We start from the raw sequence: 21,933 nt of genomic DNA, 5'->3' as shown, positions 1-21,933 counted from the left end.
TATCGTCTTTGCCGAAAGACTGATGTCAAACTATTTGAATAATAATAATAATAACCTAAATAAATTATACGTTTTTCAGTCATTTTAATCGTTTATGGTGTTCAGCCGTCCCCTTTCACTGATTCACAAACTGGACAGGCCTCCTACTCTTTTGACATACTGCTTTTGCACAATATATAGCAAGGACGTAACGTTACGCATATAACAAGTCGTCTCTTGCATGAAACCTAGCCATTTTAATAGCTGTATTTATGTTCAGAGTGAGACGCGGAACTACAGTAAGATAGATAGCGGTTCCGCTCGGACATTTAAAGGTGATGCGCCGGAGGATTTTGTGACCTGCTCATGTCATTTTAAAATCACGATTTTGTTGGTAAGAAACCAGGCAGTTTTTTAAGTAATTAACGGTAGAGGTATTAAATTAGTTCCAGATACGAATGCCTTGTATAATAAGTTATATAATAATTATATGTCGAGTATTTTCTCACGTATTGAGCACGCTGTCTAATACCATGTAACGTTAGCCTTATTAGATGTGGGTTTTTTTTTTAACATGTTGACGTTTTAATAAATCAAAACGATGTAATATAGCTATAACTTTACATTGGTGTAATAGTTGTAGATAAAAAAAATAAATAAATAAATAAAACATCTGTCATCTCAGATGTATCCAACTTATAAAAAAAGTTTATTTAACCACGATTGAGAATATTTCTGGTGTTTTTCTGTATTAACAGGATCCGAGGAGAATAAAGCACACTGAAAGTTCTACCATGACGCTTTTTCATTTCGGAAACTGTTTTTCATTGGCCTATTTCCCATATTTCATTACATACAAATGTAGTGGATTGTAAGTATTAAGATAATATATTTTTCATACATGGAAGTATTATATCGAGCTAAGTTCGATGGAATTTTATAGATATTACTGGTTCAATATGAGTGCTGCAGTATGCATTAAGATGTTTGTTTTATATGCTGAAGTATATCAGTTTACAGTATTATCTTCTTAAGTCATATGCCATATGCTAATCTAATGTGTTCAGTATGAGGCATGGTCAGGAAATAATTTATTTTACACATAATTGGTTTTACTCTTCCACGTGTTTTCAAATTAATTTTCATTGTGACCCTTTTTACTGTATAATCATCCAACAGTTTTCATCCGTTCATGATGTATGCTACAAAGATCTTCTAGCTGTGATCACTGTTCTAATCTTTTCCAATCCCCTCTCTCTCAATCTCTCTCTCTCTGTCTGTCTCTCTCTCTCTCTCTCTCTCTCTCTCTCTCTCTCTCTCTCTCTCTCTCTCTCTCTCTCTCTCTCTCTCACTGTCTCTCTCTCTCTCTCTCTCTCTGTCTCTCTCTCTCTCTCTCTCTCTCTCGCTCTCTCTCTCTCGTCAGATCTGAATATAATGCATTTTGGAGGTGTGTCCAAGCAGGTGCTACCTACCTCTTTGTGCAGCTGTGCAAGGTGAGTGAACCATTTGTGCCTCACAAAGATGTTTCTAATGTTTGTGGGTCTAAGAGAGAATGTTGTGAGGTTTTCTAGAAATGTGTTATATCTCTTCCAGATGCTGTTTCTTGCCACATTTTTCCCCACCTGGGAGGGGGCAGCTGGCGTGTGTGATTTTGTTGGGGTGAGCTGTGAATGTGCCACTGTTTTTATTCATTTCTGAGCTTTTCACTGTGCATTTATATACATAACTTTTATTCAAAATATTACAACGCAAAAGAATTAAAGGAATGGTTCACTCAAAAATAAAATAAATGAATATTTCTGGCCATCCAAGATGTAGATGAGTTTGTTTCTTCATTAAAACAGATTTGGAGAAATGTAGCATTACATCACTTGCTCACCAATGGATCCTCTGCAGTGAATGGGTGCCGTCAGAATGCGAGTCGAAACGGCTGATAAAAATATTACAGTAATCTCTTCACTCCAGAGGAAGAGATGTGATGCTGAATTTCTCCAAATCTGTTGGGATGAAGAAACAGCACATTGTCAGCAAATGTACATTTTTGGGTGAACTGTTCATTTAAGGCTTTGTGCTCACAACTTGCTGACAGTGCAAATAATCATGTTAACTTCATTCATTCATGTCCTGTTAACCCAGGAGTTCATGAAGGCCACTGTGGACTTGGCTGATCTTCTAGGTCTTCATCTGGTTATGTCTAGGAATGCTGGGAAGGGTGAATATAAGATCATGGTGGCAGCTATGGGCTGGGCTACAGCCGAACTCATCATGTCAAGGTATTCTGATCATCATGAGAGATACGCTGTCAATCACTATCATGGCAGTAACAAGTAAAATTTAACACATATGATTAAGTTAGGCACTTTTGTTCAAGATTTTGAAGTACAAGTTTGAGAAATTATCAGTACTGTAAAAAGAAAATGTTGTCTTTTCATTCTAAACAGATGTATTCCGTTATGGGTGGGAGCTCGTGGCATTGAGTTTGACTGGAAATACATTCAAATGAGCTTTGATTCCAACATCAGTCTGGTAAGATATGTGCTTACTTAGTTTTTGTGTTTGTATGCATCAAAAAATCTGCATCACAAATGTATGTATTTATTTATTTTACTATAACAGAGCTATATATGTATATATATATATGTATGTGTATATATAGTCACAACTTTTAAGTCCGATCTACTCACTTCTGTTACTTTATCCTGTACCTGAATTTTTAAATTATATTAGGTACATTATATTGCCATGGCAGCAGTAGTGTGGATGTTCACTCGATACGACCTTCCCAAAAGCTTTCGACTCCCTGTTACCATCCTGCTGGGATTGTGTGTTTATAAGGGCTTTCTCATGGAGTGAGTATCACAGTCATACTTGTTTATCTTTATTTTGCCTTAACGGTAATAGTTCAAAATGAAAATGACCCCATAATTTACTCACCCTCAAGCCATCCTACTGTAGGTGTGTATGACTTTCTTCTTTCCGATGAATACAAAGTTATATTAAAAAATGTCCTGCTCTTCAAAGCTTCATAATGGCAGTGAATGGGTGTTGAGATTTTGAAAGTCCAATAAAGTGCATCCATCCATCATAAAAAGTACTCCCCGTGGCTCCAGGGGGTTAATAATAGACCGGTGTTTTGTTTTGCTCTCTCTTCTGCACTTCCGCGTTCGTCCCTTCTCACTAGAGCTTACACTCTGCCTACATCCTACCTGAATGGCACTTTCTCGTGGACACACGTATGACAGTTATCGAAAGCTAGAGATTAAGGTGCAGTCGTGGCCTAATGGTTAGAGAGTCGGACCTATAACCCGAAGGTTGCGGGTTCGAGTCTCAGGTCCAGCAGGAATTGTCGGAGGGGGGAGTGAATAACCTGCGCTCTCTTCCACTCTCAATACCACGACTGAGGTGCAACAGCAATATGGCTGCCCACTGCTCGGGGTGTGTGTTCACTACTGTGTGTGTGCGCACTTAGATGGGTCAAATGCAGAGCATAAATTCTTCTGGTGAGTATCAGTCATCATACTTGGCCACACTTCACTTCAAATTCACATATGGATATTTTTCTTACAAAGAATGCATCAGGAGGCCTTTATTAACCCACCAGAGCCATGTGGGGCACTTTTTGTTCTTTGACATAAAAATTATTATCTGTAATTTTCAACATTGGACAGCATTTCTGTATCATTTAAATCACCCACATTAATCTACTACTGATCATTTCATTTAACTTGTAAATCAAATGAGTCAATTAGATATTTAGATTGTATAATAATTAGAAGTTTTTTTTGTTTCTCATTTTATTTATTTTTATTTAATTTATCACAATTGATTGAAAAATGCTGATTTGATACAGTACAGTTAAATACATTGGAGCTGTTTTTTGAGGACTGATGCACTTGTTTGTCTCTCCTCTAGGTTGCACTGTTGCCATAAGTGTGATTTTATTGCCGTTACCGCTTTAGTTTCTGGCTGTGTTTAGAATTAAATACTACCTTATTACATACTGAATATTGCATACTATGCACTGTATACTGCTTACTGGTTTCTTTTTAAATAGCAAGTGAAATGCATTACACGGCTTAAAACATTTAATACAGTAGAATGCCACGTTGTACAATTACCTTTTCGTCTTGCATGTGAGCATTGTGCATTTATTTCACATTTTTAATTCAGTTTTGCAGTAAAATTGCATTGTGGGTTACAGTATTAGTGTTGTGTAGTAGGGTGTTTTACGGTTGTGATAATATATGCACACTATAAACTGCAGAAAAAAATAAGTGTAATATGTTGATATACTTTTCCGTATGAAGTCACTGGGTCTCCTTTTAAAGAAATCTTATGCTCTTTGTTTTGAGTTTTTACTGCACATAACATATTTCCATGTTTGTGTCTCTTCTCCAGACTGTTCGTTCATGTTTTCCTCCTGGGCAGCTGGACGGCTCTCCTAGTGAAGGCTGTGCTCACTGGTGCCATCTCCCTTTGTTCACTCTTCCTATTCGTCACACTTGTTCACAGCAACTAAACACTTATACTGTACAGTGCCTTAACTCAAAGGGCATTTCAAGTATTTGAAGAGCAAATCCACATTCCTACTTGAAATACTGTTGACTTTTTTTTATCTGCCACAAGGAGACTGTGAGAGTATAACTGTTGTTAGAGAACATGTGTTCATACTTTATTCAATTAACTAAATAAATATTAGATTTCAGTATGAAGGAATACTTGGACAGTTTTGGGAGAGAAGCCAGTTATGGTGAAACATACTCCAAGAAAGACCTTCCTAATGACAAACTAATTTATTAGTAAAGACCACATGGGACAAAACTTATTTGCAGTTTTTGTATGGAAGAATTGAATTATCATAAAATATCACCATATGAGCAAACCAAACCCAACATGCAATATATATATATATATATATATATATATATATATATGTATGTCTGTATGTGTGTGTGTGTGTGTGTGTATATATGTGTGTGTGTGTGTGTGTGTATATATATGTGTGTGTGTGTGTGTGTGTATATATATATATATATACACATATATGCAGTTTCTCACAGAAGTGAGTACGCCCCTCACATTTTGGTAAATATTTTGTTATATCTGTTCATGTGACAACACTGAAGAAATGACACTTTGCTACAATGTAAAGGTGTGAATGGGGAGCAGGTGTGTTAAATTTGGTGTTATCGCTTTCACTCTCTCATACTGGTCACTGGAAGTTCAACATGGCATCTCATGGCAAAGAACTCTCTGAAGATCTGAAAAAAATAATTGTTGCTTTACATAAAGATGGCGTAGGCAAAGAAGATTGCCATCTTTGGTGGCCAAGACCATACAGCGGATTAACAGGACGGGTTTCACTCAGAACAGGCCTCGTCATGGTCGACCAAAGAAACTGAGTGCAAGTGCTCAGCATCATATCCAGAGGTTGTGTTTGGGAAATAGACGTATGAGTGCTGCAGAGGTTGAAGCGGCGGGGGGTCAGTCTGTCAGTGCTGAGACCATACGCCGCACACTGCATCAAATTGGTCTGCATGGCTGTCATCCCAGAACGAAGCCTCTTCTAAAGATGATGCACAAGAAAGCCCGCAAACAGTTTGAGGAAGACAAGCAGACTAAGGAGATGGATTACAGGAACCATGTCCTGTGGTTTGATGAGACCAAGATAAACTTATTTGGTTCAGATGGTGTCAAGTGTGTGTGGCGGCAACCAGGTGAGGAGTACAAAGACAAGTGTGTCTTGCCTAGAGTTGAGCATGGTGGTGGGAGTGTCATGGTCTGGGGCTGCATGAGTGCTGCAGGCGCTGGGGATGATACAGTTCAATGAGGGAACCATGAATGCCAATATGTACTGTGACATACTGAAGCAGAGCATGATCCCCTCTCTGCGGAGACTGGGCCGCAGGGCAGTATTCCAACATGATGATGACCCCAAACACACCACAGAAGCTGAAGGACTGGCCAAGCATATCTCCAGACCTAAACCCTATTGAGCATCTGTGGGGCATCCTCAAACGGAAGGTGGAGGAGCGCAAGGTCTTTAACATCCACCAGCTCCGTGATGTTGTCACGGAGGAGTGGAAGAGGACTGAGGGTTAAGGCAGTGCTGGAAAATAATGGTGGCCACACAAAATATTGACAGTTTGGGCCCAATTTGGACATTTTCACTTAGGGGTATGAACATTTTTTTGTTCAGCGGTTTAGACATTAATGGCTGTGTGTTAAGTTATTTTGAGGGGACAGCAAATTTACACTGTTATACAAGCTGTACACACTCACTACATTGTAGCAAAGTGTCATTTCTTCAAGTGTTGTCACATGAAAAGATATAATAAAATATTTTCAAAAATGTGAGGGGTGTACTCACGTCTGAGATACTGTATGTGTGTGTATGTTTGTGTATATATACATTTTGTTTTGCTTCCTTACCAAGGAACTATTAGGAACTCATTATTGTGGTGTTTTATCAGCTGTTTGGACTTTGCTAAAAAAAAAAAAAAAAAAAAAAAAAAAATCTGCTTGTGATGTTCATAAAGCAGTTAAAACTGTCTTCATGACCAGTATAAAGTGTGTCAGGAATGTATGCTGTTGGCGATATTTATCTTGAGGAAAAAAACTTGTTTACCTTAATTACCCACTCAATTCTATAGTTAAATAAAGATAAATATCCTATACATTTGGCTGTTTTCAGATTTTTTAAAAAAAATGGCTAAAAGGTTTTATATTTTAACCTCCAGAAATGTTGCCTGCTGGTTCATTAAACTAAGCTTTAAAAAGACCGTAATGGATACCAGCAATTATCAACAAGTTGATAAGTTCTAAGCGTGCATTATCTTCATTTTGCCATCATATAGAAAGGTTACTCCGATAACTGGACTTATTTTCACCCTTCTTATCAACTATCTATCAAGCTATCAAGTTTACCTGGAGCTATAATGAATGTGTAATTACAAACCAGCCCTACAGACTTAAAATCAAAGAGCATTGTTTTCCCTCTCCATAAGCACATAATTTCTGAAAATAACCGAATAAAAAGCCAAGATGATTGGTGTTTTTTGATTGTTTGTTTTTTTTTTTTATTTTTTTTTTTATTTTTTTTTTTATATAATTTTTTATTTTTAAATTTCAGGTTTTTGTTCTTTCCTTAAAACTCTTAAACATTCTTTTGATCTTTGGTTTGTTCTTTGGAGATTTGTTACATATTTTTTTTCTCTTTCTTTTTTTACAGTCTGTTTCATTCTTTCTTTTGAACTTTATTTTAAATGATTTTTAAGTTTTTTTTTTTTTTCTTCAAACCCTTTTGAACATTCTTTTCATCTTTGATTATCTTGATTTGTTCAATGAGGTTTGGTTATAAACATTTCTCATGGTGTGTTTTTTGTGTGTGTGTACACTGGATATTATGGATATCGTAATCATAAAGTATTTGTTTCATTCTTTCTTTAAAAAAATACATTATGCAAGACTTTGCAACTATCCTTTTCCTTTAAGTTTTTTTTTTTTTTTTTTTTTTTGGCCACACAATATATCCCTTTGTAAGAGCCAAGTAACCTTTCACCCAAACACTCCTGTGAATGTCAGCAGCAGATATATGGCATCCTGTTGGCTTAATGCATGCTCTCTCCTCTCTTCCAAACACAAGTCAATTCACACAGAGCGCGGTGAGCAAAACTTCCTTGTTTTTCAAAGTCCGGTCAACAGAGAATGGCGGACAGCGATTTGTATCTGGTTTACCATGGTCTTCCGCTGCCTAAGGTAGCTCATTCAGAGGAAAGTCTCAAATACTTCCAAAATTTCCAAGTCAAAGATGACGATGTCTTTGCTGTTACCTTTCCAAAATCCGGTAAGATCATTATTTGTTTTCAATGCATACAATTTATTTTTCCTCTCATGCATTAAGCAACACAGAAAGCAAAGACTTATTGCATTACATTTAACCCCATATAGCCTAGCCTTAATCTTTGCAAAAAATTAAACGTTTTCTTTTCTTATGCATATTGTGGAGCAGTTAAACGATGCAAACTATTATTTTGCTGTTACTCTGTTATGAATGGAATCTAAGCGTCAGCATATTGAGCTTCTTCAGACTGCAAATCACTCTGTTTTGTTTTATAGAATATCTACATTCATTTTAATATTGAACTGCACAGGCTAATGCATTATGCATAATGAAGTGTTCATTATTATATGCATTGTAATTCAAATGCAATTTTTTTTTTTTTTTTTTTTTTTTTTTTTTAATGTGTGTTTTTAGGTACTACATGGATGCAAGAAATTCTTCCTCCGCTCCTGAATGGAGGAGACCTGACGTCCGTGGAAACCATTCCTAACTGGGACAGGGCTCCATGGCTGGAGGAAACACGAGCTTCAGTGGTCCTCGATAAACTCCCTTCACCGCGAGCCATTGTCTCCCACATGCAGTATAATTTGATGCCTTCCTCCTTTTTCAAGTCAAAGGCCAAGGTACAGAAAACAGCAGAACTGTCATACAAATACATAGTCTGTATAGCTAATGTTTTACTTTTGACATACTAAAGGGAAAGAAACAATACGTTTTTCTGCATTCACTAACCTGTGTTGACATCTGCTGTCAAAAAAAAAAAGTTAGGCCAGTTAAACTGCCCAAATGAAATGACTGGTTCATCAGTGTTGAAAAAAGGTATTCATTTACAGTTTATTTGTGGCTACAAGATGCCATATTTTTACAGTAATATTTACAGGCGTACTTCTACAGTCTATTGCAAATAAATGACAGCTTAATATTTGCATTTTAATGCAATGTGATGTTGCCACTTAACTTCCCAGCATGCACTGCGGCATGAATGAATTATGTGGTCGTTTGTTTATTTTACTAATTGGTGGTTTATTCTGCAGTAGGTTTTGTTGTCACTATAAAATTTTAAATACTGGTGATTGTCACCATTCATAAATTTATCACTAGTCACAGCCTGTAAAGCTAAACAATCATAAACTAATCATAGCAAATAACAAAACAGTTAAAACTACTATCCCATGTATAATGTATACTCTCTGTGTGTGTGTGTGTGTGTGTGTGTGTGTGTGTGTGTGTGTGTGTGTGTGTGTGTGTGTGTGTGTGTGTGTGTGTGTGTGTGTGTGTGTGTGTGTACTGGTATATATGGTTTATGAGGACAAAAGTGAGCAAAACCTGACAAAATGCCAAAAAACTCCATTTGGGGATGTCCTCATTTGTAAAACTGGTATAAAAATAAAGCAAACAATTTTTTTTTTAAATTGTAAAAATGCAGAAAGTTTCCTGTGAGGGGTAGGGGTGGGTTTAGGTTAAAAAGTGTATAACTATCTGTATATAAAAACAATAGGAGTCTATGTAATGTCCCCATTTAGACAGCTACTGTAAGTAAACGTGTGTGTGTGTGTGTGTGTGTGTGTGTGTGTGTGTGTGTGTGTGTGTGTGTGTGTGTGTGTGTGTGTGTGTGTGTGTGTGTTATGGTGCAAAATGACATGCCTGCATTAATTGTATTGTAGAATTCTCAATAAAGTACTTCATTACTTGTAAATATTGTAGTATCCTTGCATTTTCTTAAAGTGTATTCTCATATCAAAATGCATGACCAGACTAGTCTCTTTTTCGATAAATCAAAACAAAGTATCTAATTGTATTATCTTGTTTTTCATCTCCAGGTAATCTATGTCGCTCGGAATCCTAAAGATGTTTTAGTCTCATTGTACCACTTTCATAAAATGGCAAAGTTCCTTGAAGACCCTGGAACATTTGAAGAATTCTCTGACAAATTCCTGTCAGGAAAAGGTGAGACATTTGAATACATTTTTTAAGTATTCAGTATTCAAGTGACAAGTAAAAATGCTAAATAACTACCTTTTAAACAATGGTGTTTGTTTTTTAGATTGATGTTGCTGCCGTATTAAGGTCCACTTTACATCATCCCCCAAAACACCCTTTTAACTGCTTTAAAAGCACTATCAAAGCAAATTCATTTCTGTACTTAAAAATAAACACATCAAACATGATATGTGTAGATGGAGAGTGTAAATCTAAATATTGAAATGATCAGTTTGCAATTGCTTGCACAGTTATGTTCGGAAAGTGGACTGACCATGTGAAAAGTTGGCGAAACCCTGAGCTCGGTGACAGAATTCTATATATCACCTATGAAGAAATGCTTCAGGTAAAGTGAAACGATGCTTCTCATTCAGATATCAGAAAGAAACATATAGCGGCAACTTTCCAATGTAATAAAATAAAGGTTCTTGCAATTGTAGGATCTTCGTGAGGTCCTGGGTCGGATTTTAAAATTCCTTGGTCGGGAGCTGAGCGCAGAGGCTCTGGATCGTGTGGTCAGTCATGGCACTTTCAAAAATATGAAAACAAACAAAATGTCAAACTACTCTCTGGTGCCAGAAGATATTATGGACAGCAAGAAGTCACCCTTCCTCAGAAAAGGTACCCAGGTTTTTTAAGCATCAGCTGAGAGCTGCTAATTGAATTGAAAACTTGGACATTATGATATTTGTTCTTGAATGAAACGCTCTGCTTATTTAAAGGTATCGCTGGAGACTGGAAGAATCACTTCAGCCCTGAGCTTGATGCCAAGTTCACGGCTATAATTCAAGAGGACATGAAAGGATGTAACATCAGATTCCCGTGGGATGAGGAATGAGTGATTCTCTTGTCATGACATCTTGGTGCACATCAAAATAAACAGTCATAGATGGAACATGTGATTGTTTAATTCACTTTGTGTTGATTCAAGTTTATTGCAGCGACGTCCTCTGCTGTTCTGAGCTATGTTGGAATTTCTCAAGATGATAAGACATTAAAGTGCAAGACAGTTAGATCAGTTTCAGGGTTTTGCAACAAAACAGAGGATGCAACATCCAACATCAGTTTTGTGGCACTGTGGGAAGTTGCAAGCTCAGACACTGTAATATTTAATTAATTCTTTTGTGATCACAAAATGATGAGGTGTGTGTTTTTGAAAAGGACTGCTTTGTACAGTGAAATATGATTTGAAAATATCATGTTTATTCCACATTGAAATAAACGTAATTTATCTTATCATTTTTCATTTATCTAATCAGGGGAACCCAGCATCTCTTTTACTCATGGTTTTGCACTAAGCATAAGAAATGTTTCAGTATACCTTCATATAAATATATAACAAAAAATCATGAATATGAGCTGTTAATATGAAGTTTTATGCATAAAACAGTACAATCATCCTGTTTATTTGTGTGTGAGGTTTCTTGACTTTCGTTAAAATAATGCTGTTGTTCAACCAAAAATGACAAAATGCTGGAGATTTACTCAATTAAGTTTGTTTCTTGATCAAATTTGAAATTTAGAGTCCAAACAAAAAACTACTGGAGAAAGCAAAATTGTGGAAAGATTACTCATATTTTAACCAGAAGCAACAGTTTGAAGTTGATGTTTCTATCAGCTGTTTGGTCTCTCATTCTGACGGCACCCATTCACTGCAGAGGATCCATTGGTGAGCAAGTGATGTGATTCTAAAGTGAGTAAAGTTTCGGCAAATGTATATTTTTGGGTGACCAATTCTTTCAATTGCTACATTTTCCCTGTAGGAAAGAAAAATTGCAAACGAGATCAGTCACAATTGTGTGTCCTCTATAGAGTTTTAGAAGAGATCTCAACAGTGTCTCAAAGAGTTGAACAGGATACTGAAGTTTGTTACCAAAAGTCATAAATCTCTGCATGGAACAAATAATATAAAACTACTAACTACATTCAGTTTACTGTATAACACAATACTCTTAAAGGAATAGTTCACCCAAAAATGAAAATTCTGTCATTAATTACTCACCCTCAAAGACTGACAGAGAAGAGAAGAAATTGTTGAATAAAGTCTTTCTTTTTTTTTTTTCCACAAAACAACAACAAAAAAACGTATTTTCATAGCTTTATAACATTATGGTTGAACCATGTCACATGGATAATTTTAACAATGTCCTTACTCCCTTTCTGGGCCTTGAACGTTTCCATTGCATTGCTGTCTATGGGGTCAGAAAGCTCTCGTATTTCATCAAAAACTTATTTTGTGTTCCGTAGATGAACAAGGGTCTTAACGGGTTTGGGACGACATGAGGGTGAGTAATTAATTACATAATTTTCATCTTTGGGTGAGCTATTCCTTTAAATGAAAAACAATAAACACAAACGAGTTTGTTGAAATACTTAAGGAAACATCTGAGAGGTCTCAAGTCTCATGACCTGTGAAATATGTGTGTTTGATTCAGAGCATCTTTATGTACTGGGAAAACAAATGCTCTTTCCCCAAAGGCCAAGTTCATCAGCTTGTCCAACAGCACTTGTGTTGTTTTCTGTTTCTCCTTTTTGAAGACATGGCTTGGCAGTGATGCACACAAACACACACATTTATTTAAACTAGGAAAAAAAGTCCTCTCACATTCAATTGCTTTTATTTCCAGAGAATTTCTTAACATGTTTCATAGACATTTAACACAGAGAAATGAAATAATGACTCCCTGAACAGAGCGGGGGTCAGTATCAAAAGTAGCAGTCAGGTTGAAGTGTGTCCACCAGCTTTGCAACTAAATGGTAACTCAGCTGTCCCTCCTGTTTCTTTTAGGCCTCTTACAGTACAGGTATTGCAGATTATTGGTATGGCCTTATCTGCAGTCCTGCAGCAGGGCTATGACATGTTCACGCAGGTGATCCGGACCCCTGGGCATCATTTTCTGCTGTTTTTCAGAGTCAGTAGAAAGGTCTCTTTAATGTCAGCTACTGGAACTGTGGCCTTTGTTTTTGTCTTTAGGACTGTTCCACATGTGCGTGTGCAATAATTGTTTGATTCATTAAACAATCATGAGAAACATTGTTTAAACCCTTTCCAAGATCTGTAAAGCTTTCTTTATAAATATTAGAAATATTTATAATATTTCAAAAGAAAGCTTTATTTATACTCCCTGTTCTGTTCAGTCATTGTAGGTTATTTTCGCTTTACCATTGCATGTGCTCCTACAATTCTCCTGTGTGTTTTCCTTGTGGATTTATAATTGGATAATACTTCTTCTTGTGCACTTTAAATAGCACAACATGTTACAGTTACACTTTAGTATAGGGACCAATTCTCACATTTGTCTCAATAAACTTCTAATCTGCTGCTTATTAACAGTTAGTAGTTGTTAAGTTAGGTATGGGATAGGATTAAGGGATCAAAAATATGGTCATGCAGAATAAGGCATTAATGTGTGCTTTATAAGTACTAATAAATACGCACACACACATACAAGATTTATATACTGTATAGAGAAAGAGAGATGGATGCATATAAACTTTTTATTTATAAACTTTTTTTTATTTTAATGTGATTATTTAATCTTTTTTTTTAAATTACAAAATTTCTAATATTTGAATTATTTCTTTTGATTACTATATGCATGACCAGGGTGAAATAAGGTTGTTGATCACATTAATCATTTCTAACAGGTTAACTAAACTGATAGGTTAGGTTTAGATGTTGATTTGATATAAAGCAATTGTCCACTCAAGGCCGTGTTTTTATCACAGTTATCACTATATTGCTCAACCTGGCTGATTGCTTTATTTTAAGTCAAGTCTGCTTTATTGTCAATTCTTCCACATGTACAGTACATACATACAGAGAATCGAAATTGCGTTACTCTCAGACCCCCGGTGCATACAGATAACACTAACAGTAGAGCCTAAAAATCTAGATCAAATATAAAATATAAGATAAAACTATACAATGTCATCTTCAGAGATTGAGGCACATTCTTTTTCACATAAATGACATCATTGTAAACAAACACATCCATGTCATTCACTTCCAGATTATTTAAATGAAGCCTGCTGCACTGTGATTGGTTGCCAGATTGGCTGCAAGTAAACTGGCATTGACATATGTGGCAGCTCTCACGTTTGCACTTGCATTGTTGTGTACGTGCTGAACAGTGTATAGTAAACCGGTAAAGCGTACGTCTTCTCCTCTGAGGGCATTTCACCCCAGGGCCTCTGCCGTACGTGACTGTGCTGGGGTTCTATGCCTCTCTCCTTACCGATAACGCTAATGAACTTCCTGTGATTTCCTGTAATTGGGGCACTTTGGGCGGGACACACGTGTGAGTATGGGCATCGTCCAGGCATGTTGACAACATTTTTTCATGTGTATAGGTTGCGGATGTGATGTCAGGCATGCTGACATTGTTGCTTTGTGATTGGACGGAGGAACCATATATCCTCACGTATTGTCTGTACTAGACAGCTGGCGTACTTGCGGTCGCAGTGCGCATGTGCATCGCTGTGCAGACAGACAGATAAAAGATTAGCTTAGATCAGTAGGACAGGATGGACACTAGAATAGACGGATATCAAAGTGTCTCCTCTCTGATGTCTCTGGAAGACTCGGCATGGCATGGTGGGTGTCCATGGGTGTGGATGACAGCATCTCTCTCAACTCTCTCAAGAACAAAGGGTCAGCGTGTATTTGGACTAGTGTCGACACTCCAGGGATGCAGAGATAAAGAAAGGGAGGGCCATCTGACATACACTGGCAGTGTTCATGTAATTCAATCATTCAAAGGAATTTATTTCCTTTTATTAGGTCACTCTGTTCTCATCATTCCCAATCTGCTGACTAAAAATGCACTTGAAAAGCACAGAAAAAAAATCACAGTTAGCTTCAGAACATTTACATATAACCAGTCAGTCTTGTTTGTTCTCATCTCTAAAACTTTCTTTATTATGATTTTGCACATTTTAGAATAATAGCGAAGGGATCAAAATGAGACCAATGAAAGGGTGGAAATTATATAGTGACCATAAATATGTTATAACCTGTATTTTAGCTTCTTCAAAGGTTCCTCTATCTGGCCCAATTCAACTATTTCTGAATTTTTCTATTTTATTTTATTTTATTTCAAAGCTTAATTTTTTTTTACAAATGATTAAAAATTAATCTCTTTCTAAAAACTTTATTTTAAAACTTAAAACTGCTCACTCACAGTTTCCCTCTTGTTGTAGAGCTTGAGTCTGCATGAACAAGCAGCTAATGTGGATGTTGTTTATATCCAGATGAGGAACGAGCCGCGTTTGAAATCCCGAGGTATCTACAAGCTCCAAGGTATGGATGGTGAATCTGATGACCTTTGAATTCAGTGTGAGTTACATACTTCTAGTACATCAGGAATCAGAATGTATTAAATTGTGACAGAATCGTGTCAAAAGTGACAGTTTTGACATTTATAACATAACAAAAAATTACTATTTTAAACAAAAGCTGTTCTTTTGAACTTTCTATTCATCAAAGAATCCTTAAAAAAATGAATCTACAAAAATATGAAGCAGCACAATAAATGTTTCGTGAGCAGCAAATTAGCATATTAGAATGATTTCGGAAAGATCGTGTGATACTGAAGACTGGAGAAATGTCATCACAGGAATAAATTACATATTAAAATACATTCAAACAGAAAACAGTTATTTTATATTCTAATAATATTTCATAATATTGCTATTTTTTACTATATTTTTGATCAAATAAGTGCATACCAACCCAAAACCTTTGAATAGTAGTGTAAGTCCTACACTCTAAAAAATGCTGGGTTGTTTCAACCCAACTTTAGGTCAAATATGGACTAACCCAACTTTTGGGTTAAAAATGTAATTAAAAAATTTAACCCATCAGCTGGGTTAGTCCATATTTGACCCAAAGTCATATAAAGTTGTATAAAAAGTGTATAAAAAAGGAAATCATTACATTTATACATGTATCAAAGGGTTAAAGTTAGAATCAGAATCAGAATCAGAATGAGCTTTATTGCCAGGTATGTTTACACATACGAGGAATTTGTTTTCGTGACAGAAGCTCCGCAGTGCAACAGAATGACAGCGACAGAAGAAAAAAACACAATAAAAGAATAAAAAAAAAAAAAAAAGTTAAACCAAGACTCCCCCCAAAATAAACTTTTTAAGGCTTTTTATTTTCATTTATAATAATAACAACATGCCAGTTGCCAATTTAGATGAATTTTCCAAATAAACACAGAGAAACTCACTAAGGGTTATTTCAGGCATGTTTTTATGTGTTGTTATCTGGTTCAGCAAGTGTTGTAGTGCTGTAGTTTCCTGATTGAGCCAACTTAGTTTATTTTTCTTTTCTATTCTGAGATTTTTCTGCTTGGAATTGTGGGTGGCCTCTGAAGAAACATTGCAGTGTGGGTATTTAATTGGGCCTTGTTTTTCTTTTAAATAAAGGCTAATGCATTTCCACGGTAGCAGCACAGAGGACTTTCACCAGGTCACAGGTTTACTGATATACCACTGGCAAAGACAAGCAAATGGGTTTGTATTTGCCAGCAGTGTGGTGAAAGTTTAATAACTCTAGACTTTGAACTTAATTTGATTCAGGGGCACTTTAAGATTTAGGCTTCTTGCTTTGTGCAAATATTACCTTCTGCAGACAAAGCATATAGTCTTTGTATTATATCTGACATTTTGGGAGTCAGGGGGCCATGATGCATCACCATGCATTGTATTCAGATTGGTTACTGGAGGGTTAAAAGATTACCACAGACCATCACAGACCTCAGGATCAATAGCCAGTCCACTCAATGACAGCAGTCTCTTATGTTAAGGAAAGCACTAAAGGTCATGTTTGTAAAGTTGTGTAAATGTTTACTTATCGTCCAGTGACTTGTTACTGTACAGCTGAGGCTAAAGGTTTAGATAAACTTAGGCTAAAGGCGTTCAAACTTAGTTTTTCACAAACCTGCACATTTCCTGTGTTAAATTAGGGCCTCTAATTCTAAGCTGTTTCCATAATCACTAAAAAACTTTATTTCAGCTTTGATTAACAGACTTTCAGTGGATCATTAGCTTTTAAGTGTTTCAACTGAATCATCAATGCACTTTTTGCAGTCCACAAATTTTCAGTGGGATTTTTATATGTGTGGTTTTTTTTTTTTTTTTTTTTTTTTTTTCTTTCTTTCTTGTAATATTTTCAACTGTTGGGAAATGTATTTATTTATTTACTTACTTACTTACATAATTAGACTCCCAGTAAACCTAATTATGACAACTGGCTAATCAGAAGCCCCTAAAAGTCATTACATCAATTTTTGGAGTTTTTTAGAGAAATTATTGAGAAATTGTTACATTTATGCATGCATCAAAGGGTTAAAGTTAAACCAAGACTCCCCTTTTTAGGCTAAACAAACCAATAATAATAATAATAATAATAATAACAAAAATATGTGACAGTTGCCAGTTTAGTTGCCAAAAGTCAGTCAACTTGTGTGTAAATGTTTGTCCAATTTCTAACCAAATTCTCATATAGTAAATTAAACCTGGCATAAATGTGCCTCCAGTTGATAGTGGAAGCATGGAAAAATATATTTCATGCTATGTGATATTTTATGAGGACATCATGACTGATGATTTTAAAATGGTAAGACACTATATGTGACCCTGGAGTACAAAATCAGTCCATAGCCAAAAATACACTGGATGGGTCAAAATTATAGATTTTTCTTTTATGCCAAAAATCATTAGGATATTAAGTAAAGATCATGTTCCATGAAAATATTTTGTAAATTTCCTACCATAAATATATCAAAACTTGATTTTTGATTCATAATATGCATTGCTAAGAACTTCATTTGGACAACTTTAAAGGTGATTTTCTCAGTATTTTGATTTTTTTTTTTTTTCTCAGATTCCAGATTTTCAAATAGTTGCATCTCGGCCAAATATTGTCCTATCCTAACAAACCATACATCAATGGAAAGCTTATTTATTAATTATTTATATGTGGTCCATGGTCACACATGTAAAACATGTTTTTATATTTTTATTTTTTATATTTTTATAGACATTAAAAAAAAAGAATAAAGAATAAAAATAAAGAATAAAAATAAAAACACACAACTAAATTACTAAAATTTTACTAAAATTAAAGTGAAAACAAAATATAAAAATACTGGAGACGTGCTCAGAAATTATGCAAGTTGCCTATTTGCATCACATTACTTCCAACATGCCATTAATAATACAGACACTGAACTATTATTGGCAACATCACAACCAGATTTGTTTTTTTCTTTACAGTGTAAAGATTAAAGTAAAATTAAATAAAAAATTGAAAAAAAAAATAATAATAATAATCTGAGCTATGGTTTCCAAAAACCTAGAAACCTATTAATTCTGATAAATGTACATTAATTAATTAATTCATTAATTCATTCATTCATTTTACATTTTTGGAAATTATATTTCTGAACTACAGTTTTCAATAGAAATCTATGGGAGTTTTAGAATCACAATCAATCTGATAAATATATATTTTATGCTGTTCTTTCTGGGTGTTTTTTTTTTTTTTATTTTTTTTTAAAACTTTACTAGGGACTGATGTTGTCCACTATCTAAAAATATTGATAAGTTAGAAATAAAAGTAAAATAAAATAAATAAGCTAAAATTTTCAAATTTCAAATAGAATAGAAACTTAGAGTTTAGAAACTTAGAAACTTAAGTTTCCAATAGAAATGTACATTTATTTTATATACCCCCCTTTTTTGTATTGGAAATGACATTTCTGAGCTATAGTTTCCAATAGAAACCTATGTTTTTTTTTGGTTTTGTTTTGTATTCTTTTTTGGGGGGGGGGGGGTTTCTGGGGGGGGGGGGGGGGTCAACCAGTTGTAATAGATCTACACTCAGACAGAACAGCTAGCTTGCTCAATGTAGCCTGACAGCTCGAGGATCAATTACAAATTTGTTTAATTATTTTGTCAATCCAATAAAATTAAATAATCACTATCATTCCTTTTTTGACATCTATACACTGTCTTTAGGGATTCAGCACGTTTGCAAATATAATTTTAGGCTGTGTGTGCAGATATCACAGGAGTTAGTCTGACGTCTGCCTGATCTTCCTGAAGCATCTGTTCACATCCAGCGTAGCTGTCTCAGACAATAACCAAAACGTCTGCGTGCGTGTTTGCATGCATTTCTTACTAGCATATTTTTATTACATGTCAGCACTACGCTATTGGCTCCAGACTAACACCCCATTGTCTGTGCAACTATTGTTTGTTTACTAGGCCAAGAGAAGGACAAAGACGGGAACAGTTGCTGGCCTACACTTCTGGGAGCTGGCGTCGTGTGGCATCCCTAAACTGGAGGGAGTGGGCTCATTGTTTTGGGGGTCTTAAAAGGGAAGTCCCATTACTCTGGAGATTTGGCAAATGCTTGGGACATGTACTACAGATCATCCGAGCTTCCATTGGATCCTTTTCAAATTGAAAATACATTATAATCAAGGCCTAAAATTCACTAAAATGTAGAGAAGTGTTGAAAAAAGAAAAATGACAACCTTCTTTTCATCTCCCACTGCCCAGCTTTGAAAGCACATGCTCCCTCATAATGAAAGAAAATGAGTGGGGCCGATTATCACTCTGATATGTGGGCCTTAATGGGTGGACTTCATTCCCAGAGGCCCAGAGGACCGACGCATGAGACCATGCATTGCCTTTGATTGACCTGCTATCAAGCATCGAGGTGCTGGGAAGCCGTGCTTGCCAGTTGCCCTCATTGCTGATAAGGTCAGAGGTGTGGAGGTCTCTCCGAGGGAACAGGAGTGGCGCAGATCTCACAGTTGGTGGAAAACCAGATTACACTGTGCCTTTGTTGCTACCAAGATGGGATTCAGAGAAAAGTTCTGGCAAAAGTAAAAATCATCAGCATTTACTCACCCTTCAGTGTTGTTTCATTTGTGAAACACAAAAAGAAGGATTTTTTTTTATTGCTGAGCACCAAAAAGAGCAAATAAAACACCATAAAAGTAGTGTTATACAGTCTAAAAATTTCTGCTAAAACAATGTCAGCTGTGGTTGCCAGAAAAATTGTGGTAGCAACATTTTAGGCTTTATGATTTGAACTTACCTTTACAGTAGGAAAAAAAAAAAAAACAAACAAAAACATTTCAATAACTGACATCGGTTTTGTTCTTTGGTCACACTTTATTTTAAGGTTCAATTCTCACTATTAACTAACTATAAACTACAACTTTTGTCTCAATAAACTCTGCTTATTAATAGTTAGTAAGGTAAAGTAGTTGTAAAGTTAAGGAATCTAAAATATGGTTGTGCAGAATAAGGCATTAATACTGCATGTGTTATATAAGTACCAATATGCTAGTAATATGCATGCTAATAAACAACAAGCAGTGAGAATTGGTCCCTAAAATAAAGTGGCTTGCCTGTTCCTTTATAACACTGAGAATCACAAAAAAGAAAGAAAGAAAAAACACACAGGTGGTAATGATTCAAGCTACATAGATCATAGATAAAAACTCATTAAAATAATGCCAGAAACATTAATTTAACAACATAAGATGTAACGTAAAACTCTAATGTACATACAGTAACTGATAAGAAAAATAGTTCTTTTAATGGAAAACCATCAAATATCACACAGGAAATTCTGGAAATGTCAACTTCTGTTTTTTTCCACTACAAGATGAATTGTTCTTTTTCACTTCAAAAATGGTCAATTTAACCTTATTAAGTATAAGGTATTAAGAAAAGTCCAATTAGATTTTTTTTTTTACTAATGGAAATTATTGTTAACCAATTAGGAAGTTTTTACCGTAGAATTTTTACAGTCTTTTACTGCTGAAATTACAATCATTTTATGACTTGTGCACTATATTCCAAATCATCTGAAGCCATACAATAATAGCTTAAATAAACAAACAAACAGAAAATGTACTGGTAATATTCTGCAAGGACATTATCCATAAATTTTACGGACATTTCCGTTGACTCTAAAATACAACAAAATGCAGTGCAAAAATTCAAAATACAGGTAAAACACCTTTAAAAAAATCACTATGGAAAATTCCTTAATTTTGTAGTATGAATAACAGACTAAAATTATGTTATTTACTGATAATCTTCCCATCAAAATTACTATTGTGAAGCAATTTGGATGCTAACTTTGCTACTTTATTTTGGATCTCAAAACAGTCAGTTTCCAGGATGTTCACACTCAGGGGGATGAGGTTTTTATTTTGAGAGATAAGGTCTTAAAATGAATTCAATTTTCTCTACCTTTGGCTTTGAAGATAAGGTCTTGCATCATAGCTTTTGCATGCTCGACTGCTCTGTGCTGTGACTGATGTTGTTTTCACTTTAATTCCAGTTAAATAAACCAATGCCACCAGATAGACCCATTTAGATTGTGCTCAATCACTGCCAAAAAGCAGACGTGCTCCACAGTGGAGCATTATAAAACTTCTTATATAGGTCACATAGTAATTGAAGTAATTGAAGATGCTTATGCCTTACAGCTTTACATGAAGACATAGAATTAATCATAGTTCTATTCACATCAGTAAAGCGGAGATTTCGTGTCAATATTTAGAGAGTGTTCTGACTGATTTGACACTTGTTCTAGCCTTGAAAACTTATCAGAGAGTGAGAATAACAGGCAGTAAACTTGTCACTTATCAGTCATGTTGACCTCGACCATAACTGTTCTTCTGTCAGTTCAGGGAAACTTACTTTTATCATGTGTTGCCTGGATCATTCCATGACCTTTGTGTTGTACACCATCCAAAGCCTCTGTAAATTTTGTCAGCATTAGTTTTATTGATCAAAATATCAATATAACATAATATCAGTGATTTAATAATTTTTAATTATCTCATTTATTTTGTACAACCACAAAATCTGGTCTGAACTTTTATATCACAAAGCTTTATAATATTTCTCTGACTGTCAACTTTCATGTATGCAATGCTTTGTCAAGCCAACATAAGTTTGATTCTGATAAATTTTCTAAATGTTCTTGTAAATAAAACGTAATATTTAATAAATGTTCTTTTATTTAAAACAAAATGTATGTATGTATGTATATGTGTGTGTGTGTGTGTGTGTGTGTGTGTGTGTGT

The 21,933-nt window shown here is 35.3% G+C and overlaps 2 protein-coding genes and 1 long non-coding RNA gene across 3 annotated transcripts; all 3 read left to right on the top strand.

Annotated features, from left to right (window-relative positions):
• Positions 1-213: 213 nt before the first annotated feature.
• On the top strand, positions 214-4,687 carry LOC109087783 (transmembrane protein 147-like). Its single transcript, XM_019101973.2, has 8 exons — positions 214-373; positions 738-850; positions 1,403-1,472; positions 1,573-1,638; positions 2,116-2,252; positions 2,421-2,505; positions 2,707-2,828; positions 4,378-4,687. The coding sequence occupies exons 1-8, from the start codon at positions 221-223 to the stop codon at positions 4,496-4,498; spliced, it is 867 nt and encodes a 288-aa protein (XP_018957518.2). The 5' UTR covers positions 214-220; the 3' UTR covers positions 4,499-4,687.
• Positions 4,688-7,545: 2,858 nt separating this feature from the next.
• On the top strand, positions 7,546-11,038 carry LOC109087782 (sulfotransferase 2B1-like). Its single transcript, XM_019101972.2, has 6 exons — positions 7,546-7,825; positions 8,237-8,445; positions 9,643-9,769; positions 10,054-10,148; positions 10,243-10,423; positions 10,525-11,038. Exons 1-6 carry the CDS (start codon positions 7,687-7,689, stop codon positions 10,638-10,640), a joined length of 867 nt encoding a protein of 288 aa, XP_018957517.2. The 5' UTR covers positions 7,546-7,686; the 3' UTR covers positions 10,641-11,038.
• Positions 11,039-13,368: 2,330 nt separating this feature from the next.
• LOC122148035 lies at positions 13,369-21,869 on the top strand. Its single transcript, XR_006162029.1, has 4 exons — positions 13,369-14,103; positions 15,005-15,104; positions 18,877-18,970; positions 19,082-21,869. It is a non-coding gene; the product is annotated as an uncharacterized LOC122148035 (long non-coding RNA).
• Positions 21,870-21,933: the final 64 nt, after the last annotated feature.

The sequence above is a fragment of the Cyprinus carpio genome, chromosome A16 (assembly GCF_018340385.1).
Source record: "Cyprinus carpio isolate SPL01 chromosome A16, ASM1834038v1, whole genome shotgun sequence".
Lineage (NCBI taxonomy): Eukaryota > Metazoa > Chordata > Actinopteri > Cypriniformes > Cyprinidae > Cyprinus > Cyprinus carpio.
This window is presented reverse-complemented; position numbering and strand designations above follow the sequence as displayed.

Excerpts from the sequence above, each read along its gene's own strand:
- LOC109087782 (XM_019101972.2), top strand. The coding sequence starts at position 7,687 with ATGGCGGACAGCGATTTGTATCTGGTTTACCATGGTCTTCCGCTGCCT. Across the intron at positions 7,826-8,236 it reads TGTTACCTTTCCAAAATCCG|GTACTACATGGATGCAAGAA; the intron begins GTAAGATCATTA and ends GTGTGTTTTTAG. Across the intron at positions 10,149-10,242 it reads CCTATGAAGAAATGCTTCAG|GATCTTCGTGAGGTCCTGGG; the intron begins GTAAAGTGAAAC and ends TTGCAATTGTAG.
- LOC109087783 (XM_019101973.2), top strand. The coding sequence starts at position 221 with ATGAAACCTAGCCATTTTAATAGCTGTATTTATGTTCAGAGTGAGACG. Across the intron at positions 374-737 it reads TTAAAATCACGATTTTGTTG|GATCCGAGGAGAATAAAGCA; the intron begins GTAAGAAACCAG and ends CTGTATTAACAG. Across the intron at positions 1,639-2,115 it reads GCGTGTGTGATTTTGTTGGG|GAGTTCATGAAGGCCACTGT; the intron begins GTGAGCTGTGAA and ends CTGTTAACCCAG.